The following is a 19,769-nucleotide window of genomic DNA, read 5'->3' on the forward strand; positions in this document are numbered from 1 at the left end:
AACAAGGGATGGTGTAGGACCAGGGAAGGGAGGGAAAGCACTGCATTGATGACTGAGGACAATTATCCATAAATCTAAAGTCCTTAGATGTCAAGTGGGAGAAATCAAAACAGGCAGGCAGCAAAGAGCAGGGGGAGCAGAAGTTTTTATGCTCATCAGTGCCTTCTCCAAACTAGCTATTACATAGTACCAGATCAAGAACCCAATTTCACAGTCTACATTTGCTATCGTAACTTATAATATCATAATATATATTTTAAAATATAAATAGAAAGGGAGCAAACTGAATAAAACGGTTGTGTTTATATGACCAGAATAGTCTCTAAAAGTTTGGCAGCATGTCTTGGGTGGGAGGATGTGGCAGCATAAAGACATAGTTGCTAGGCTACATGGCACTTTCTATGAGCAATATGGTCCACAGAGTGGAACCCACCAGCAAAGAGGCCCTGTTCTTTGGCATGGCATGGCATTTCATCCGTCTCACACATCACAAAGGGGAGATTATAGGGGGTGAGCATTATTATCAGGCATCCGTACATTTCTAAGCTACATGTCCTCATTCATGGGGGAATCAACAGAGGAAGGCAATCCCCTTCATTCCCTGTTTGTGAGTCCAGGGAGATACTGGCCTGCTGCCCTTGGAGAATAAATGTTGGGCTAGATTTATTGGCTCTAGCATAAGAATCCTTATGACAGGAGAAGAACATCAGTCTGCTCATCGGCTTTATTCAAAGACAGCATACACAAGGGTACTTTGCTAGCAGTGTGGCTATTTTTCTTGGCCATTAGTTTGTGCCATCCTTATCTGTGGCTAAAAGCTTTTCATTCCCTTGCTGATAAACCAAAGGAGACATGCTTGCAATTTTCTCCTGAAGGGCTCTGCTGTTTACTTATTTCTGTAATTTGTGTGGTCCCCCCCCTCTTTTTTTGGAAGAAAGCTGTATACTGATATTATCACTATATTTCAAGTTTTCTTCTATGTTGATGGAAAGATTTATTTTTGAGGCACTAATATGAACTGGCACATTGTGTGCAATCAAGAAATGCTCAACAATTGGGATTGGCATTGGTGGACTCAGTGAGGCAACCCCTCACCATCACTTATGCCAAATCCTTGGCCATGGCATGTCTGGCATCCCAGCCTCTGTGGCTGACCTACCACTTGGCTACCAATGACTAGCAGGATGGCTTCTGCTAGTTCTCTCTGGCTACATCTGCTGGCCTGAGGTCTCTGCACTTCTTTGCAGGTCTCACACTTCTACTCCATGAGCTCTGCTTATAATCATGGGTCACAAGTTGTCTACTTATGAAATGGCTCTGCTTCCTATTTGACAGAATACCTGTGTTTAGCACTTGGCCATTGTATTCATTCGTTCGTTTGTGGGTTTTTTTTACAGTTCTTTGAAACTGCTGTTTTAACCAAACTACTTTTACACGGAAATATTTCTTACTTGGCAGATGCCCTTCTCTTTCCCAGGAGGAGAGCCTGCACTGCAATTCAAGTAGCACGTCATACTATAGGGTGGGTTGGCAGGTAGTGGTGAGTTCCTGCATTGTGCAGAGAGTTGGACTAGATGACCCTTGCGGTCCCTTCCAGATCTGTGATAAGAATGGCAGGTGCAAGGCGAGTCACACACACTGCTTTTTCCTTGTAGTCATTTCTTCCGCTGGGAAATAAGTAGTCTCCATTGAAAAAGAAGAAGAGTTGGTTCTTATATGCTGCTTTTCTCTACCCGAAGGAGTCTCTAAGGCCCATTATGCACGGAGTGGAAGGTCCGCATTCGGGGTGGAATGGCGGCAGCTAAAATCACAAATTATGCACGCCGCAGGTGGCAACCAGGTGCAGAGTCAACGTATGCCGCCGAAAAAGCCGCATTAGCGAGATGCGGAAGAAAGTGGAGCTTCCCGGGACCAGGGCGCAACCAGAAGCGGCTCCGGAGTAGCCACGTGCATAATCGGATATTCTGGGTTTTGCCGCCATTTCATTGCGTTCCACCCCGTCCCGTGTGCAAGCAGTTTGCTTCGCTTCTTCCTCCTCCACGTTCTCCATGCCGCCGTTTCAGCGGCCGTGCATAATAGGCCAAAGCAGCTTACAGTTGCCTTCCCTTTCCTCTCCCCACAACAGACACCCTGTGAGGCGGGTGAGGCTGAGAGAGCCCTGATATCACTGCTTGGTTAGAACAACTTTATCAGTGCTGTGGCGAGCCCAAGGTCATCCAGCTGGCTGAAAGTGGGGGAGTGCAGAATCGAACCCGGCTCGCCAGATTAGAAGTCCACACTCCTAACCGCTACACCAAACTGGCTCTGAAGACTGATGGATCAAGCAATTTGGCCAGGGAGAATCCACCCTCTCTCCTGATTCAAGAATTTGCCTGTTCCTGACCAGTAGCTGGCTGTGGAACAGGCACTGGCTCTTCTTTGCCCTTAGCAATGAGCAGGAGGACAGTTGACAATAGCACTAAATTACAAGCTGAACTGCCAGTTTTGTTCTGTGGTGCTTGTTTAGTCTTCAGCTCTACCTGGGCTTCATTAGCTTCTCTCGCTGTGTGCATAGCCTTTAAGCGAAAAACATTGATTCAAGCAAAGGCGCTTGGTTCAAATCCTTGGGCTTAATTTCCAATCCTAGCAGTGTGACAGGCTCTCTTTGTGAAGCTGGGCCAAATCATTTCAATTTCTTGCCGTGGAATAGGGATCACAGCACTTTGATAACTCCTGCTCCTTCTTCTCCCTGGTTTCTTTCATGTGAAGGCTTAAGGGATAAGAAGCCATCTCTGACTATGTTCACATTTTAACTGTACTCAGCATAGCTGGGCACCGGGAGGAGGGCCTACTCCTAAGTATACTCAGGTTATGATTCAATGGACATAGGTATTAATAAAAGTAAGAAAACCACAGCTTTGTTTTGGGTTTTCTTGATGATGCTGTTGCTTTAGTAAATGATGATAAGGGAAGGATGGCAGTGGCAATAATTACAATAATAGCATCTTTCTTGCTGTTGTGTCTGAGTTACCTTCTTTCTGTTTGTATTTTTTTCCAGCTGGGAGGCTGTGGAATCCTTGGAGTTGGCATATGGCTAGCTGTTACCCAAGGGAACTTTGCTACTCTGTCTTCTTCCTTCCCTTCCCTGTCAGCTGCCAACTTGCTGATCGTCACAGGGACTTTTGTAATGATCATCGGCTTTGTGGGGTGCATAGGAGCCATCAAAGAAAACAAGTGCCTCCTGCTCAGTGTGAGTAAAAAACAAGCAGTTTTCTTTGTCTGCCTGCAGTACTCTGTCTTGCAACGATCATGTTTTTAACACCCTAGACAAGCACACTTTTCAAGCTGGATTTTTTGTTTACAGGTTTAGTGTCAGTCAGTCAGTAACCTTTTATTGGCATAAATACAGGTTTAGTGTATCACCCTGCCTAGTTACCCTGTGCTGAAAATGGTTAACCATTTTTTAAAAATAAGGTGCCCATTAGTAGATTACACAAATGATATATTATGTTAAAGGTACATCATCAATATATCTAGTTTTCAAAGCGGCCAAATCTGTGAATACTTAAATCTGGAGACTGGATCCATGAAAAGACAGATCTTTTTACAAACTGGAAAATGCCTCAGAAAAATCTGGGGGAACGTACATGGGGGAATGAATAATAGAAGCCCCGCCTGTTGCTTTAAGAAACTCAATGGCCATTGCAGCCTTTGCTAGGCAGCTACAACAGTACTGCCAGTTTTCTGTCAATAAAAAGCCCTTTCCCGGACTGTTTGAGGGAGGACTCATTCGACCCAGGTCTAGCAGCAAGCACCAGGCAATTTGATACTATGCAACTTGTACAACTCACCCAACCCAGGCTGCTTGTTACTGGTCAACAACAGCTACCCCACAGAATCCAGTATGGTATAGTGGTTACAGTTGCAGACTAGGAGACCCAGGTCACCATCCTACTATGGGTAACTTTGGAACACTTATACACTGTCTGTTTAACCTACTTTCCACGGTTGATGTGAGCATAGATATGAGAATGATCTAAGATGCACTGGGTTCCTATTGTGGAGAAAGCCAGAGTATAAAGGAAGTAAATAAATAATAAATATGTCTGAAGGTGGAGGTAGATAAAAGTCAGGCTGGTGAGTGCATGGGTAGGACTGGAAAAAGTGGGAGAAGGAGAAATGATATGGGGCCTTTCAGAAGAGAAAGGGATAGTTGTGAAGGAGGTAAAATAAGATGCATCCTGCAGGTCTTTGAAGGTTCCCCACTTAACAATATATTTAATTCTCAGCATGGCTCCATATGATAATTGGGACCATGTACAGAGAACACAGCTATTTCTAAGAACTTGGGGGGAAACCCCAGCTTGCAGAAAACTCTGCATTTTTTTTAATGGAGAGGGTGAAATGTTGACTAAAGTGTTGTCTGCACTCATGAAAAGAACAATCCTCTCTGAGCTGCAGCAGGCATGAGACTGAGGAAGTGGAGGGAGTTGCTGCTTCCTGAGGAAGGCAGAGGAGGAGGAGGTTGTACTGCTGTTGGATGTGTGAGGGCAGGGGCTGCCACTACCCTTCTCCAACTGCAGCTGAGGCGACACCAAGGCAGGCAGGGGGAGAAGGAACAGGAGCCACCCCTGCCATCATTCCTCTGCCGCCAAGCCTGAATGGACAGAGACCCTGGGGCTTTTTTAATTGCCTTTGTATTGCATTTTAGTAAATGGTTGCAAATAGATTTTTTCCTATCATTTCAGACAGATGTTTTAGCAAAATTTATTTCCCTGTTCAGACCAGCCCCCTTACGTCAGGCTAGCAATCGTTGGGTGAACCGCAATCATTAAAAACTGCTTTCTTCAGGTTTTCCCCTCTTCCTTGCACCTCTGAATCACTGCGGTGTGCTGTGTAGAATGTCAGTTGCGCTTCCTTCAATGTCACTTCCCTTTTCTGCAGTGTGAGCTGCTTAGAGGGTTTGTGTGTTCTGAACATTCTAAACGGAGTGCTATATCTCCATAACACTATAGTGGCACCACTGGGATCAATTGGCCAGCTTAAAAGAAGTGGTCAATTGATCCCAATGGTACCTCTATAGTATCATCTTAGAACATAAAAAAACAACAACCCACCAAGGCACAGTAAAAAAGCATTCACTTCAGAGACAACTCACGAATGGGAAGAATCACTGTGTGAAACTCCCATCCCTGTATCACTATGCTTGAAATCGGGCCAACAACAAATAAGACCCACTTTAGAATGATAATGAGAAAGCCCCTCTTTCAGTTCACAGGGACACTATTTGGCCATTGCTCGGTGAAGCTCATGGAGCACTTTGCCTCTCAGTACTACTAAGCTTGAATCATTTCCTCGTTTTTTCTGAAGAAGGAATCCCTTGGTTATTAAGCCATCCTGGATTTATAAGAAGCAAGGGCTCAGCACTCTCTCTGGAGAAGGAGATTAAGCCTACCACTTAGGAGCAAGAGGTTTTTTATAGGTATCTGAAACGGCACAATTTCAAGGTCATTATTTGCCATTCAGTGCTGACAACTGTATCGCATTGAGCAGTCGCCCACAGAGAAGGCTGGTTTGTCAAAATACTTTTGAGTATGTGGAGATCTGGAAATCAGAACCAAGTCTGCTGTGACCTTGACTGTACTGGCGGTTGATATCATATAGAAGCATAATTAAATGTATTTTGTATGCATGCCTTCCCCTGAAGAGCTAATTGCTAAGAATCAATGCAGGCTACCTATTATGGTACTTAAAAAAATGTTGCTCTAGAAGTCCCATGGTTCCATAGCTTCATTACTGGGATTCTTCGAAGAAATAATATTACTGCCACTGTTGATGCCCCTGCTAGGTTTGCCAACCTCCAGGTGATTGTTGGAGATCTCAGATGCTCTCTAGGTGATAGAAAATGGCCACTTTGGAAGGTGGGCTCTAAGGCATTTTGCGTGGTTGAAGTCCCTCCCTTTCCCAACCTTGCTGTCCTCAGGCTCCACCCAAAAAATTTCCTCGTGTTTTTCACCCAGGATAGGCACAGTAGACTAAAATAACTAAATTAATTGTCTGGCCACTCCCCCACACACACTCACTCACCTACTTCAGAGGAGACTCCAGCAGGGCACTGCTGAGACAGGCAGTTCAACAAGAAGCTGTGGTGAAAGGACAAGGGTGAAGCCATGCCCAGAAATACACCAGCAGCAGCCTCACAACCTGGCAAGCCCAGCACAGGTCTCAGATGGAAGATGGAGCTTAGACAGCAGGCTGCACTTGGCAACAGACCAAAACAGGAAGCCAGCAACAGCTGCGGCCTGTGCAGGCAGATGGAGCAGCATATTGAAATATCAGGGGAGGGTGGGGCAGGAAAAATGAAAGCCAATCTAGAGTGGCCCATGACCCAGATGTCCATCAGTCACTGTAAGACTGCCCCTAAAGAGAGAACATTAGTGCAGTCCAAGATAAGTCTATCCCCAGACCTATCTCCTGTCCACGAGAGAGAGGTTGCTAGCAAGAAAGTGAGAATTCAAGGGTGTTGCTAACTCCCCTTCTGTCTTAATTATGAGACCCTTCCAGAGGTATGGCCACAGAAAGGCAGACCCTGAAAGTGTAGTGCCCCTGGGTAAGGGAGAGCCAGACACAAATTCAACAGGATATGGAAGTCTGCCTGTAGGAAAAAGAATTCTGAGCAGCCAAAATATGGACGGCAGAATCAATGTTTTTTTTTTTAATATAATACCTTTGTTTCACTTGGCTGCACCTAACAATGACCCTCCCTTTAAAAAAGGAAAGAAAGAAATTATGTTTCTGACAAGAGAAGAAAGAAACATAAAATCTCAGTTGAACTTCCATGGGCTTTGAACCCACTCATGTGAGTGATAGCACCTGAATTAATGAATGTTGGAGAGCTATGACACCACAGGATAGTTAAAGGACATGAGGGCTGCTTTCTTTTCTGCTGTGTAATACATTTGTGCTACTGTATAATTCTAGATGGGTAGCTCTGTTTGTCTGCAGAAACTTGGCTTGCACAGTTGAAGAAAATAAAACAGGAATCCAGTGGCACCTTAAAGACTAGCAAAATGTTTCATTGCCTGCCAGAGCAACAAAACTTTACTCCAGTCAGGTTCTAATTGCAAACAGTTATTCATGGCTAGAGGGCAACGTATAGAGGACATTTGGAGTGTGACTTCCCCATCCATAATTGGACAATTATATAGGGCTACTAAATTAGGGGAAAGATTTTATCAACTCAGTCATTTTGCATTGTGAGATATATTCCATTTTCTCCTTGACCCCTTGCAAATAGTCATGCTGTCTTTTGCAAATGGATGTGAAAGATCACTACATTTGGAGGTGCTGGGAGGGGAATGTTTGCAACCCTCTTGCCTGTCTTTTGGTTCAGCACGACCTTTGTGGAGCCATCGGAAATCCATCCTATTCCCTGACAGTTGCCTGCATAGCATTTGATTTTGGCTTTTTTGGTTGGAACCTGTTTTGTAACCCGCCACAAGCCGGTTTTGCCAGGAGTGGCGGCAATAAGTCCAATAATAAACAACTAAAAATAATAATCTCACGGTGTCTTTCTGACTGCAGAACCTGTGAATGAGCGGATAGGCAAAATAGCAGCCAGGGACTACCAGATGATTTGCTGTTGCTGCGGGAAGCACTCTCTGGCGGACATATTGAGATAGGTGGCCCCTTAGATACACTGGGCCCAGACCACATATGGCCTTGAAGGTCAAAACCAAAATGTTGATGTGAACCCAGAACTCCACTGGGAGCCCATGTAGTTGCTGCAATCCTGGCCTGATATGGACCCTCCACAGTGTTCTAGCAAGGACTGGTGCAATGGCATTTTGGACAACTTGTAATTTATGAACTATGGTCAAGGGTAAGCCTGTGTAGAGTGAGTTACAGTAATCTAATCTTGAGGTGACTGCTGCAGGTGTTCAGGGGCCAGATAGGGTGCTAGTAGCTTGGTCTGGTAAAGGTGGAAAAACACCTGCCTTGCTTCTCTTGTGAATGAGCCTCCATTGATAAGGAGGCATCAAAAATCACACACAAGTTCCTGGTGGTCTATTAAGTTGACAGTTCCACTCCATCCAGGCAGGGCAAGCACATTTCCTGATCTGACCCTTTCCTTCCTAGTGACAGGATCCCCATCTTCAAAGGGTTCAGCTTCATGGGACTACCCTTGAGCCATTCCACCACCAACACCCAGGCAACGAGTTCAGAACGGCATCTGATTGGCCATCCGGCAGAGCATTTAGGAATACATCAGGATCCATAAGTCTCTGCGGGCAGGCATAAATACATCTTCTGGACTCTAGGAGAGGAGGTAGGAGCTTGAGCCAGGCCTTCTGACCATGACGCTGCATTGCAAGCTATCAGATCCATCCCAAAACCCACACAAAAGATCAAATCCAGGGTGTGGCCTGCTTGATGTGTTGGGCTGGTAACAAATTGTGAGAGCCCCAGTGCTGCCATGGATGACACACTTACAGTACCAGCCCAAATAAAGTTACAACCTTTTTTATTCATCAAAGTCAATGGACTTAAAAACTGTGGTTGCCAACCTCCAGATGGGGCCTGGGGATCTCCCAAAATTACAACCAGATGACAGAGATCAGTTCCCCTGGAGAAAATGGATCCTATGGCATTATATCTGATTAAGGCCCATCCTTTCCCAAAACCTCCCCCTCCCCCAACTCCAACCCTCAAATCTCCAGGTATTTCCCAATGCAAAGTTGGCAACCATAGGTGTGAGTCTGTTTGGAGGGTGCTATTGGCTTCTTTATTTTAAACAAACAGCAGCTTATTTAGCTATCATCTTTGGAAGATCATGAACAGGGAAGGCTTTTCAGATTCAGATCCAACACTAGCCAGTGAATGGAATCCTTTGGTAGATTCTCAAGTCTCACCTGGTTGAAATGGCTCCTTAAAAATCCCTGTCTGTCTGCAAGAGGCAGAGAAGTGACCATAAACTGCTACTTTTCATTCCAGAGCAGTCATTCCCATTCAATCACTCTAGTCAGTACAATTTAGAGCAGACTGGAAGCTAAAGATGAGAGGTAGATGAAAGTTAGCTTTGAAGCAATTCTGTTCCCATTGTTTCTTGATTTTTGTGAAGTATGGCATGCTTGAAATTGAATCCTGCCATATCAGAGAGAAAAGCTTTCACCTTGTCCCCCTGTCTGAGCCTAACATAGTGTGTTGTCCATATATAGCTTGTGGTTTTTGTGATAGTTGGATAGTGTTTCTTCTTTTTTTTCACAGCAGCCTGAAAATTGCATGGTGATATGTTGGCTCTTAACATTGGTCTGTAAAAACTTAAAAGAAAATCAAGATAATCAGTGAAACACCTTGGTGAAACCTACAGCATGAACCTGAATGTATCCTCCCAGTTAACAAGGAATCTTCCACAGGAGGAAAGCGTTCTTCCTCTGATGGCAGAATTCTTCCCACAATTAAAGAGTTCTCTTAGCAAGAAGGAATTATTAGATCCTACTCATGGGATGCATAACTTGAAAAACTGGTTTCATTGCATGAGGACACAGACCTTCTGTTGGAATATGCAGTTCCTGTAAGATAAAAGTGGAGAATTTTGTGCATCTCATGGACAGATTTGTAATTTTAAAAGAAAATAAACATGTATGATTCTATGTGCTTTCCAAGAACTGCATATCCCCCCATGCACATTTGTTTCCATGTTCCTTCATTGGCCCCAGTTTGGATGAGAATTACACAGAGCCACTCCAAGGGGTATATTGCTTTAGTGATAGGTTTCACTTCCTTCAAGAAACTTGAGCAACCACTGCCATATGAATGCCTTCTGTACCTGTGTAACATACATGAATCTTGGACAGGTGGCTAATGAAGGGAGGGTTAGAGCTCTGTTGATAGGAGTCAAGGAGGTTAGAACCAGACAAAACGCTGAAATCTGTTCCTCATGCCTCATGTTCCCCAGTACTGCTATATGTCATTTGAAGGTGTGCTACTCAATCTGTGATAGCATGATAGCTAGGTTGCAAACTCCGTAGAATCATAGAGTTGGAAGGGACCTCCAGGGTCATCTATGCAGGTAATTCACAACTACCTGCCCACCCACAGTGACCCCAATTCCATGTCCAGATGTTGCCTTCCCCAAAAAAACCCAAAATCTCTGGCAAGTCTGGCCTGCAAGAAAGTGATGATTAGCATTTCCACAGGCATGCAAGAGCCACAAGAGCCAAGCATGGACACAATCCCCTCTGCCCAGCCACTAACAATCTGCCTAAATTTACAGAATCAGTATTTCTATGAGGTGGCCATCTAGTCTCTGCTTGAAAACTTCCAAGGAAGGATAACCATCACCTCCTGAGGAAGCCTGTTCTCCTGAGGAACCACTCTGTCAGGAACTTCTTCCAGATGTTTAGCTGAAATTTCTTTGGAATTAATTTCATCCCATTGGTTCTGGTCTGACCCTCTGGGGTAACAGAAAACAACTCCATTCTCTATGTGATAGCCCTTCAAGTACTTGAAGATGGCTTTCATATCACTTCTTAGTTATCTTTTTAAAGTATACAATAATATGAGGCTGATCTGTCCCAGGCCTATATATTAAGAAAACAAGAAAAGAAACTATGTTTCAAACTGATCTGCTTCTAATGCTGAACTTTATCAAATAACTGACAGTCAAGGCTCTGCCAGTAGCATGGAATTTATTCAGGGAAGTGTAAGAAGGTGTGAGAGAGAATGGCTGAAATTGTCCTGTGAATGATTTCCTGTCAATAGCTTTCACGCGGAGAGATGTAGATATTGACCCATGTCTAGTGTTTCAGCCTCTGTTGTTTTAATAGCTTGAGGCAGGAGCTAGAATGGAGGAAGGTGATATCGACAAGTCATTTGGCTGGCACACCCCCCCCCCCAGTGACCAGAAAGCAAAAAAGAGGCCGGCCATCTCAAATATAATGTTGTATACTTTAGGACATTCTTTATCTTGCGTTAACTTTTGTCAGATTTGATATGAGGCAAATCCCTTGGTACCAGAAATCCTTGTCTCTAGTCACAGATGACTCTGCCTCACCTTAATACAGAACTAGATCGGCAGTCACACACATTGCTGGAGGATATTTCTAATAGTACAAACTGACTAGTGATATGTTTCTTTCCCACCAGAAGCAAAAACAAGCAAACCAACAAAGGAAAGCATATAAAAGCATTAGGAGACTGTAGAGAAGTAATCATAATGCCAAGGCAATCCATGGTGGGAAGCTTTCTGGAACTTAGATAGAGAAGCTCTGGGACTGTATGACTTCTTTCCCCAAGGCTGTTCCTAGGCTTACCCACCATTGAGTGGAACCTTAAAATTAGCATTTCAAGGGGTTTGCTTAGCTTTCTCTGATCTATATACTGTGTATTCATGGACTAGTATCTGTATTCCCTTCATGCATGTCTAATTAATGTGGTTTCCTCTTCCTGAAGATGGTTGGGGGGGGGGAGGGCAGGATAAATCCTGCTTTGCTATGACATTCAATTTGGCAGACTCTACATCTCAGCTGAACTGCTACCTCCAGATTTGTAAAAGGCTAAAATTCTATCCTGAGCTTTTGGGAGGAAGTCAGAGATACATATTAAATAAATAAATAAGAACAATTCTCCATTGGCTTTATCTCCCACTACACAGTGATAATGATTGTTCCTTTTATTTAACATCACAGTTAATGAAAATTGACCTTTTTTGGTTTACATACTTTCTCTGCCATGACAAACAGCCATGATCCCGATGTCTATCATTACCTTCCGCTATTCACTAAAGCCTCACTACATTGTTGTTTTAGTGGGCCCAAGCTGGCCAAAGGTATCCATGATGCACAGCATATAGTAATGAAAGTCAGATGGAAGAAAACACAGAATAACCTGTACATTACTTAATATAGCTGGAACTCGTTATTGCCTGCTAATAGAAAAATACTCATAGTAATAATTGCGCCTCTCTTTCCCATTTCCTTCCTCCTCAGTTTTCTCCATTTAGAGAGGCATTTATTTGAGGCATCTTTCAGAAGCCATATTAAATGAGTCACTTTTTGCTCATGTTCCTCTCATTTGTTTTAATTAGTAGTCAGTCATTTTTGAAAGCTCATGCATGGAAATGTAAATTAAGACATAAAACCTATGTATTCACAGTAGTTTTCCCCTGTTCCGCTTTTCTCGACCTATTTTCTTTGAACTGGTTAATACAGGGGGACCTCAGATCTTTAAGGTAGGCTTTGTTGCCCTACATGCCAAGACTTCTAACAAGAAACAGGAGTCTCTTGTGGGCAGAGCAACTCTGTAGTTAGCATCTCATGGAGTGCATGTAAAGCCTTATGACTTTGAGCTTATGACTTTGAGCTATTTAGAATCATAGAATCATAGAGTTGGAAGGGGCCATACAGGCCATCTAGTCCAACCCCCTGCTCTACGCAGGGTCAGCCCTAAGCATCCTAAAGCATCCAAGAAAAGTGTGTATCCAACCTTTGCTTGAAGACTGCCAGTGAGAGGGAGCTCACCACCTCCTTAGGCAGCCTATTCCACTGCTGAACTACTCTGACCGTGAATTTCCCCCCCCTGATATCTAGCCTATATCGTTGTAGTTTAAACCCATTACTGCGTGTCCTCTCCTCTGCAGCCAACAGAAACAGCATCCTGCCCTCCTCCAAATGACAACCTTTCAAATACTTAAAGAGGGCTATCATGTCCCCTCTCTATTTCTAGGGATGCCAGGTGGATCCTGGGCATCGATCCCCTGTAGTTGCAGCTTATCTCCAATCTACAGGGATCAGTTCCCTTGGAGAAAATGGATGCTTTAGAAGCAGGACAGATACTTTTCCAGAACTGCCAATCTCTCCTCTCTACAAGCCTCTAACTCCAGAGTTGCAAAGTTGGCAACAGGAGCAGGTGTTCTAGTAGGTTGCTTTCTAGTAGAACTATTTCTATTCTCGTTTCATCCAGGCAGAATTGAGATACTTGGCAATTTCTTCAAGAAATCACTAAGGATGTTGTAGCAGTGTGGTGGACAGGTTTGGCAGGTGAATATGCTGTGATCAACAGTGGCAATCATGCCTCACTGTGATTTGCCTCATGTAGTTATTGAGTAAACATAGCTGAGCAGAAACTGCATTGGTCCACCTCCTTCGTAGCCCAGTGCCTATTGTCCTTATCAACATGATGGAGGAGACACAAAACCCTATCATGATGAGGCATATGCTGTAAGATGGCAGGTAGTTAGGGATCCCTTGGATTTTCAAGTTGTTTTATTTCAGGTTTGATATAACTTCCTTGTTAGAAAGTAATGAGGAAGAGGCCCTATAAGAAGAGAGCTATATTTACTATTTATTTACTTAATATATACCTTTCTTCTCAATGGAGACCCAAAGCAGTTTTTAATCATTCTCCTGCCTTCATTTATCCTGCCACAACCCTGTGAGGTAGGTTAGGTTGAGAGTGTGTAACTGGCCAAAGATCCTCCAATGTTGCCAGAGATTTGAAATTGACATCTATGAAAATGATTGCATATCTCTTCCATGGAATTCAAGATGGTGGGCACTCATATGGTCTACTACCATATGGATCCTGATCAGTCCTAAGCATGCTTCGCTTTGGCAAGGTTGCTGCCTTCTGACCATTCCAAATCAAGGGTCTATCTAGGTTTGTACAAGACATTTGGCATGCTTGCACGGCAGGATTGCATAGTGACAGAAGTTAGTGTAGCCGGCCAATCTTAACCAAGTGTGTGAGAAACAGAACTTATTGGGGGCCCAACAAAGGGTTGTGGCTGCCACAAGTGTGGGTGGTTGTTGTGAAAAGATCCCCCCCCCAGTAACATCACCTTCAGTGACACTATGTGAATGAAGGGGTGTCTTTATTTCTTCCTTCCTTCTCAGGCCCCCCAAAACCTAATGCTGGGGTTTCCCTACTTGGAGCATTTTTTTTTTTTGCTTTTTTAAAAAGTATGTGTGACCTTAGTTCATATTGTTGGTGTTGCACAGAAGTGTAAAGTCTTTCCCTCACAATGTTTTTTGTTTGTTTTTTTTTTACTTGGAATGACATGTGCCAAACTGTACATGGGAGCTAACAAACAGGCCCTTTGTATGCTGCCACTGCCTATATCTGGGGCCAAACACGGCAAATAGCAGCTCTATGGAAAACAGGGAAACAACTGGGGGGGAAAGTCTGAACCCCAATCCAACCCCATACTGAAGTTCCCACTGGTATCAGTACCTGTAAAATAAGTTGGGAGCTTTGGGTATCAGACTCCCAGAATCATTTCTGTACTAGCCTTTTCAGTTTACTTAGGTGAAGTGTATTACTCTCTTCTTTGGTCAGTGCAGCTACAAAAGTGGGGTGGGGTGCAAAAGGCAATAAGAGTTAGATGCTGTTGGTGGAGCAGGAAAGAGAGGGACTGTTTCCCTTTAAGCAGGGTTACATTTATAAAGGTGGGTTGGCTGTGGTGTGCAGTAATTCCTACAAAGAAATGTGGTAGCTGTATTACTCCTATGGAATTTTCTGAGGTCCATGATTCATATTGCTGCCATGAGAGAGAAAAAAGGGAGACTAAGGTTGGATTCCCTCCCCAGCCTTGAGAAGTTTGAAAATATGGGACAAAGGTGCTTAGACATCTTAGCGAGATTCCCTCTATATACCCATAGATCTTGCTTTCCCTGCTGGTAAAAATATAGATTAATTCAATGGTACCCTAAGTCTTCTGTATAATGGTAGTACCATTTCATGAAAAATTGATGATTGCCCCTTGACCTCTAACCATGTGCTTTGAGCAGAAGGACTTGTGGTTGTCTACACTGTATTGCACAGAAGAGAGATCATTGTGCTGCCTTGTACAGGTATCATACATACATGGTGCTTTTTTGTAGGGTTAACATACAGTCAGTAAGTATTGATATTCTTTCTGTGAAGCAATGTGTAATATTCCTTCAAACCAAGCCAATGTATACTTATTCTTTCAATTCACCCTATTAAAGAGTAGGAAATAAGCTAGCTTTCTTTTGCTTAAGGTCTGGCCCGCTAAATCTTCTTAAAGACCTGTGTCTTGGAGCAAAGATGCTTCTACTTTTTAAGTTCAGTGACTCTGTCTGTTTAGAGTATATATTCCACACATCTCCAGAAAAACTCCATTGCCATCTTAAAATTGATGACGTGATTTCCAAAGAAGCATAAAACCAGGCGTTGAATCCAAGTGTGAGAGGATTTGATCTCTTTTAGTTATGGTGTAGAAACCCATCCTCGAAAGTTTTGTATGACCCAGCTTCGAAAGTTTTGTGTCAAGCCCTATGAGAATAAGTTGAGGAACTTGGGAATGTTCAGCCTGGAGAAAAGGAGGTTGAGAGGGGACATGATAGCCCTCTTTAAGTATTTGAAAGGTTGTCACTTGGAGGAGGGCAGGATGCTGTTTCTGTTGGCTGCAGAGGAGAGGACATGCAGTAATGGGTTTAAACTACAAGTATACCGATATAGGCTAGATATCAGGGGGGGAAATTTCACAGTCAGAGTAGTTCAGCAGTGGAATAGACTGCCTAAGGAGGTAGTGAGCTCCCCTTCACTAGCAGTCTTCAAGCAAAGGTTGGATACACACTTTTCTTGGATGCTTTAGGACAGTGGTCCCCAACCTTTCTGAGGCTGGGGACCGGCAGGGCATCGGGCCGCGCCCGCTCGGACCACGCCCGCGCATCGGGCCGCGCCCGCAATGGCCACGCCTGAGCATCGGGGCGCACCCGCACTAGCCATGCCCGTGTATCGGGCCGCACCCGCACGGCCGCGCATGTGCGATGTGCGGCCCGGCCCTTATTCCCTCTCCCCGCCCTCCCGCAGTAAGAAGCTACCCGGGCCGCAAGCTTGCGGCCTGGGAAGTTTTTTACTGCGGGGGGGGGAGAGGGAGCCGTGGCCCACCGCCATGGCCTTCGCGGCCCGGCACCGGGCTGCGGGCCGCAGGTTGGGGACCACTGCTTTAGGATGCTTAGGGCTGATCCTGCATAGAGCAGTGGGTTGGACTAGATGGCCTGTATGGCCCCTTCCAACTCTATGATTCTATGATTCTCAAAGCAATATATTTCTAGTCCAGATAGAATCAGAGTATTAGACTCTCAGCAGGTGATTACAGACAGCAAAACACTTGTATGTTGAATGAGGTCAATAGTTATGACATCTTTATCTGTGTATTTCTTGTAGCCTGGGGAAGGACAAGAGTGAAGGAACAGTCAAGCAGAGTGCTGTTTCCCTAATTTAATATTTCAGTCTTCTCTGCTTGTGGTTAACAAGCAAAAGCAGTGCTGAGTGCGTGCTTCGAATGTGACAGAGATTTGTGGCTTTGGTATTTTATGACATTTTATTGATCACGATATTGTTTTCCTCCAAAAGTCATAGGAATACAGAAAATGCTATAAATGTCAATTAAATCTGAAGCATGACACTGAGTTTGAGGGACCAACCAGCCACCAACCCTCTAGATTGCTAAACTAATAATACCAAATGATTCCTGTTGGAAATACAGGTGAGGTTGGCTCAATAATACTATAGACCTTGAATTATGAGCCTCCTGCACTTACTGATGGTGTTGCTAATATCTGAGTTTTGCTTGGAAACGAGTAACTACTGACTGGTACAAACTTTATGCTGCAGCTGTAACTTCTCTGGAGTGCAGACTATTGGTGTCCTGTTACAGATTCCTAACCTGCCTTCAGCTCTTACACTACATTTTTAATAGCATCTGTGCTGTCTTCCAGCCTTAGCCATGCTGCATTTTATCTTTGGGAAGCATACAAATATTCCTAATAGTTTTGTCAAAGAAATGCATCGTTCTGACTGAGTATCTATGGCCTAAGTCGGTGTTTCACAACCACTGGGCTGCAGCCCAGTACCGGGCCATGGAGGCCTCGGTACCGGGCTGCAGTTGGAGGGGAGGTGCCGGCGCGGCAGCAGGCATGCCTCCCTCCTCCCTGCAGTGTGCATTCGCTGCGTTGGGAGTGATCGCCGCCTCCCGGCGCACTGAGTGCCATGCTGTGGGGAGGAGGTGCAGGCGCCAGCCTGCCAGGGGGTGTTTGCAGGCGCAGGCGCTGTCACACCAGCACCCACAAACACACAGGAATGGACTGCCACGCCTGCATGTTTGTGCCCACCGGCACCCATGCCTCCCCCCCTGCAGCGCGGTGCTCGCTGTGCCAGGAGGCAGCCGATCGCTCCCGGCGCAGTGCACCTCCCTCTCCCCCCTGGTCCCTGGGTCTCCCTCTCCCCCTGGTCCTCAGCCTGAAAAAGGTTGGGGACCACTGGCCTAAGTTACACAAATAGTAGATTCAATAAAGCTGTCTGGGCTGTACCACCGCAGTCTGCAAGCAGGGGCTCATGTGATGGACGATTCCTGCATACGAAGCAAAACCTTGCACAGAGAAAGCTAACCAGTCTTGCATTTGACTTCTTTATATATGGGAATTTTATTGATTTGTTTTTGCAATCAAACATGTGAGCTTCCGTTTACATTCTGAAGCAGAGCAGCCCAAGGCAGTTTGTGAAAGTTAGACCTATGTCAGGCTGAGCTCAATCGTCTGTAATGGTTTAATAAAGATTGTTGATTTTGTCTGCAATCCTCAGAATAAGAGTTGCCAAGGTACTCCCCAAAAAATCTGTATCTCTGCTGCCTGATCCTATCTGTATTTATCAACTGTGAGCCCTGTAACTTCAGTGAGGCTTACATTAAGGTACACAGGACTGCAACTTTAGAGAGATCTCCTTATGCCACATGAACAGAGGGATGAACTAATAATGAGACAATTTAATGTAGCATAGGTCTGTCAAAGGCTACAACAATTATAGTTGCCAGCTCCAGATTGGGAAACACAATATTATGGGCATGGAACCTGAGGAAGGTGAAGTTTCAGAAAGGGAGAGACTTCAATGCTACAGAATCTGTAGTCTTCAGGTGAACTGAGCTTGGTTACCTGGAAGTCAACTGTAATCTCAGGAGAGCTCTAGCCACCACCTGGAGATTGGCAACCCTAGTAATAATGATGGAACCTTCACATTCAAAGGCAATGTACTTTCTAGTATTAAATGCTTGGGCCAAGCAATGGAGGGTGGATATAACTTTAATGCTTTGTAAGGAAATCTAGAAGATCAAGCTGCTGTACTGTCTCCTGTGTATCAGTGCTGGCATCTACATAATCTATACAAAAGCCACAGGGGATGTGGGAAGAAGGTAGAGTGCAGCATGGAGAAACTGCTGCGATCAGCAGTGCAGCAGCAGCAAATAAACTACTTTCTTTGCCCCCCCCCCTTTCTGCTGAGTCCCAGCACCCACAAAGGCCTTTTTTTTTAAGTAACCTAGTAAGCCTATAGGCACTGCGTCAGCAACCTTCTCCAGATACCATCTCAGCCACAGAGAACTTCTGTGGTGAAATATGCCTCACTGTGAAGTAAGATTAATCTTCTTTATGAGGTTCTATGTGAATGCTTTGTGTTGGGATTGTGTTGTCTCAAGGCATAAATCTTTGTTATATCAGCAGCCTGCAGCCCCACTAAACCACAGCAACGCTCATTTTTATTCTCCTCCTTTATTTATCATGTTTGTTGAGAAGTTCACTTAGGAAGGAGCTGCACAAATTTATAGAGGTTTGCTTGCATAAGTCTTCATTGCTCCTTGGCCCATTGAAGTTATTCTTAGAACTTTGATGGTCCCCTGAAATTGACTGTTTCCAGGGTCATAATAAAGACAAGTAAGTTTTTAAGGGTTTTTGAAATGAGGTAGAAATTCAGAGTATGCCAGTCTGTAAGTGTCCTGGGGTTTAGTTCTCCAGTTCAGAAGCTGCATTGTATCATTGGTCCCTCCAGATCAGCACCATCTCCTCTTACTGAAGCATAGGCAGATGTTCCACATCTCCCCCCACCCCCTCACCTTCCAATGAAGATTCATTTTGCTGGAGATTGCAATGACTGGACCCGGAACTTGCTCATGCAAAGCATATGCTACTCTACCCATGAGCTGTGATCTTCCTAAAAGAAGAAGAGTTGGTTTTTATACACTGCTTGCCCCCATCCTAAGGAGCCTCAAAGCGGCCTACAATCGCCTTCCCTTCTTTCTCCCTGCCACAGTCACCTTGTGAGGTGGGTGAGGCTGAGAGAGCTCTGAAAAAACTGACTGGACCAAAGTCACCAAGCAGTTTTCATGTGGAGGAGGAATGGGGAATCAAACCCAGTTCTTCAGAATAGTTCTTTGTGCTTAACCACTACATCACATTGGTTCTCAATGATAAGCTATATATCTGTGAATAATTATGATATTCCTTTATATAGAACAATTTTTAAGAAGCACAAATAAAACCAAAAGGCAAAATATTTTCTTTAGCACTCACTGGCAATCGCCATCAACCAAAACAGCCACATAACTACTGCATGGCCTGCACTCGTACCAATACACACATCTAATGAATGGGGTATGCATTTTAATAGCTCCACTCTAAAAGTGTATCCCAAATTCCATGTTGTATTTCAGATCAGAAATACCCCAAAATGAACAGAACCTATTGGATCTCGGAATGAATCACTATAATGTAGTGGCATTGATGCAACTTGATTTCTCATTGCCACCAGCACAGTTACCCCTTAGTACTCCATCAGTGCCCTTTAATATATCTAGGGCTGAACATTTAAATCAGTGGTCCCCAACCACTGGGCTGTGCTGGGCCTCGGCAGCCCCGGCACCGGTCGCGGCTCCCTCTCCACGCCCCCCCCCCACAGTAAGAAACTTCCCAGGCCGCAAGCAAATTGGCCACAAA

The 19,769-nt window shown here is 44.5% G+C and overlaps 1 protein-coding gene across 14 annotated transcripts in view; it reads left to right on the plus strand.

Annotated features, from left to right (window-relative positions):
- LOC143829878 (tetraspanin-4) overlaps nucleotides 1-19,769 on the plus strand; it is a 724,382-nt gene that overhangs the window by 621,960 nt on the left and 82,653 nt on the right. For all 14 annotated transcript variants that reach the window (XM_077321421.1, XM_077321433.1, XM_077321425.1 and 11 more), the window contains one exon: nucleotides 3,038-3,229. In XM_077321421.1, coding sequence (XP_077177536.1) covers nucleotides 3,038-3,229 — 192 coding nt within the window. The remainder of the gene's footprint in view (nucleotides 1-3,037; nucleotides 3,230-19,769) is intronic.

The sequence above is a fragment of the Paroedura picta genome, chromosome 2 (assembly GCF_049243985.1).
Source record: "Paroedura picta isolate Pp20150507F chromosome 2, Ppicta_v3.0, whole genome shotgun sequence".
NCBI lineage: Eukaryota > Metazoa > Chordata > Lepidosauria > Squamata > Gekkonidae > Paroedura > Paroedura picta.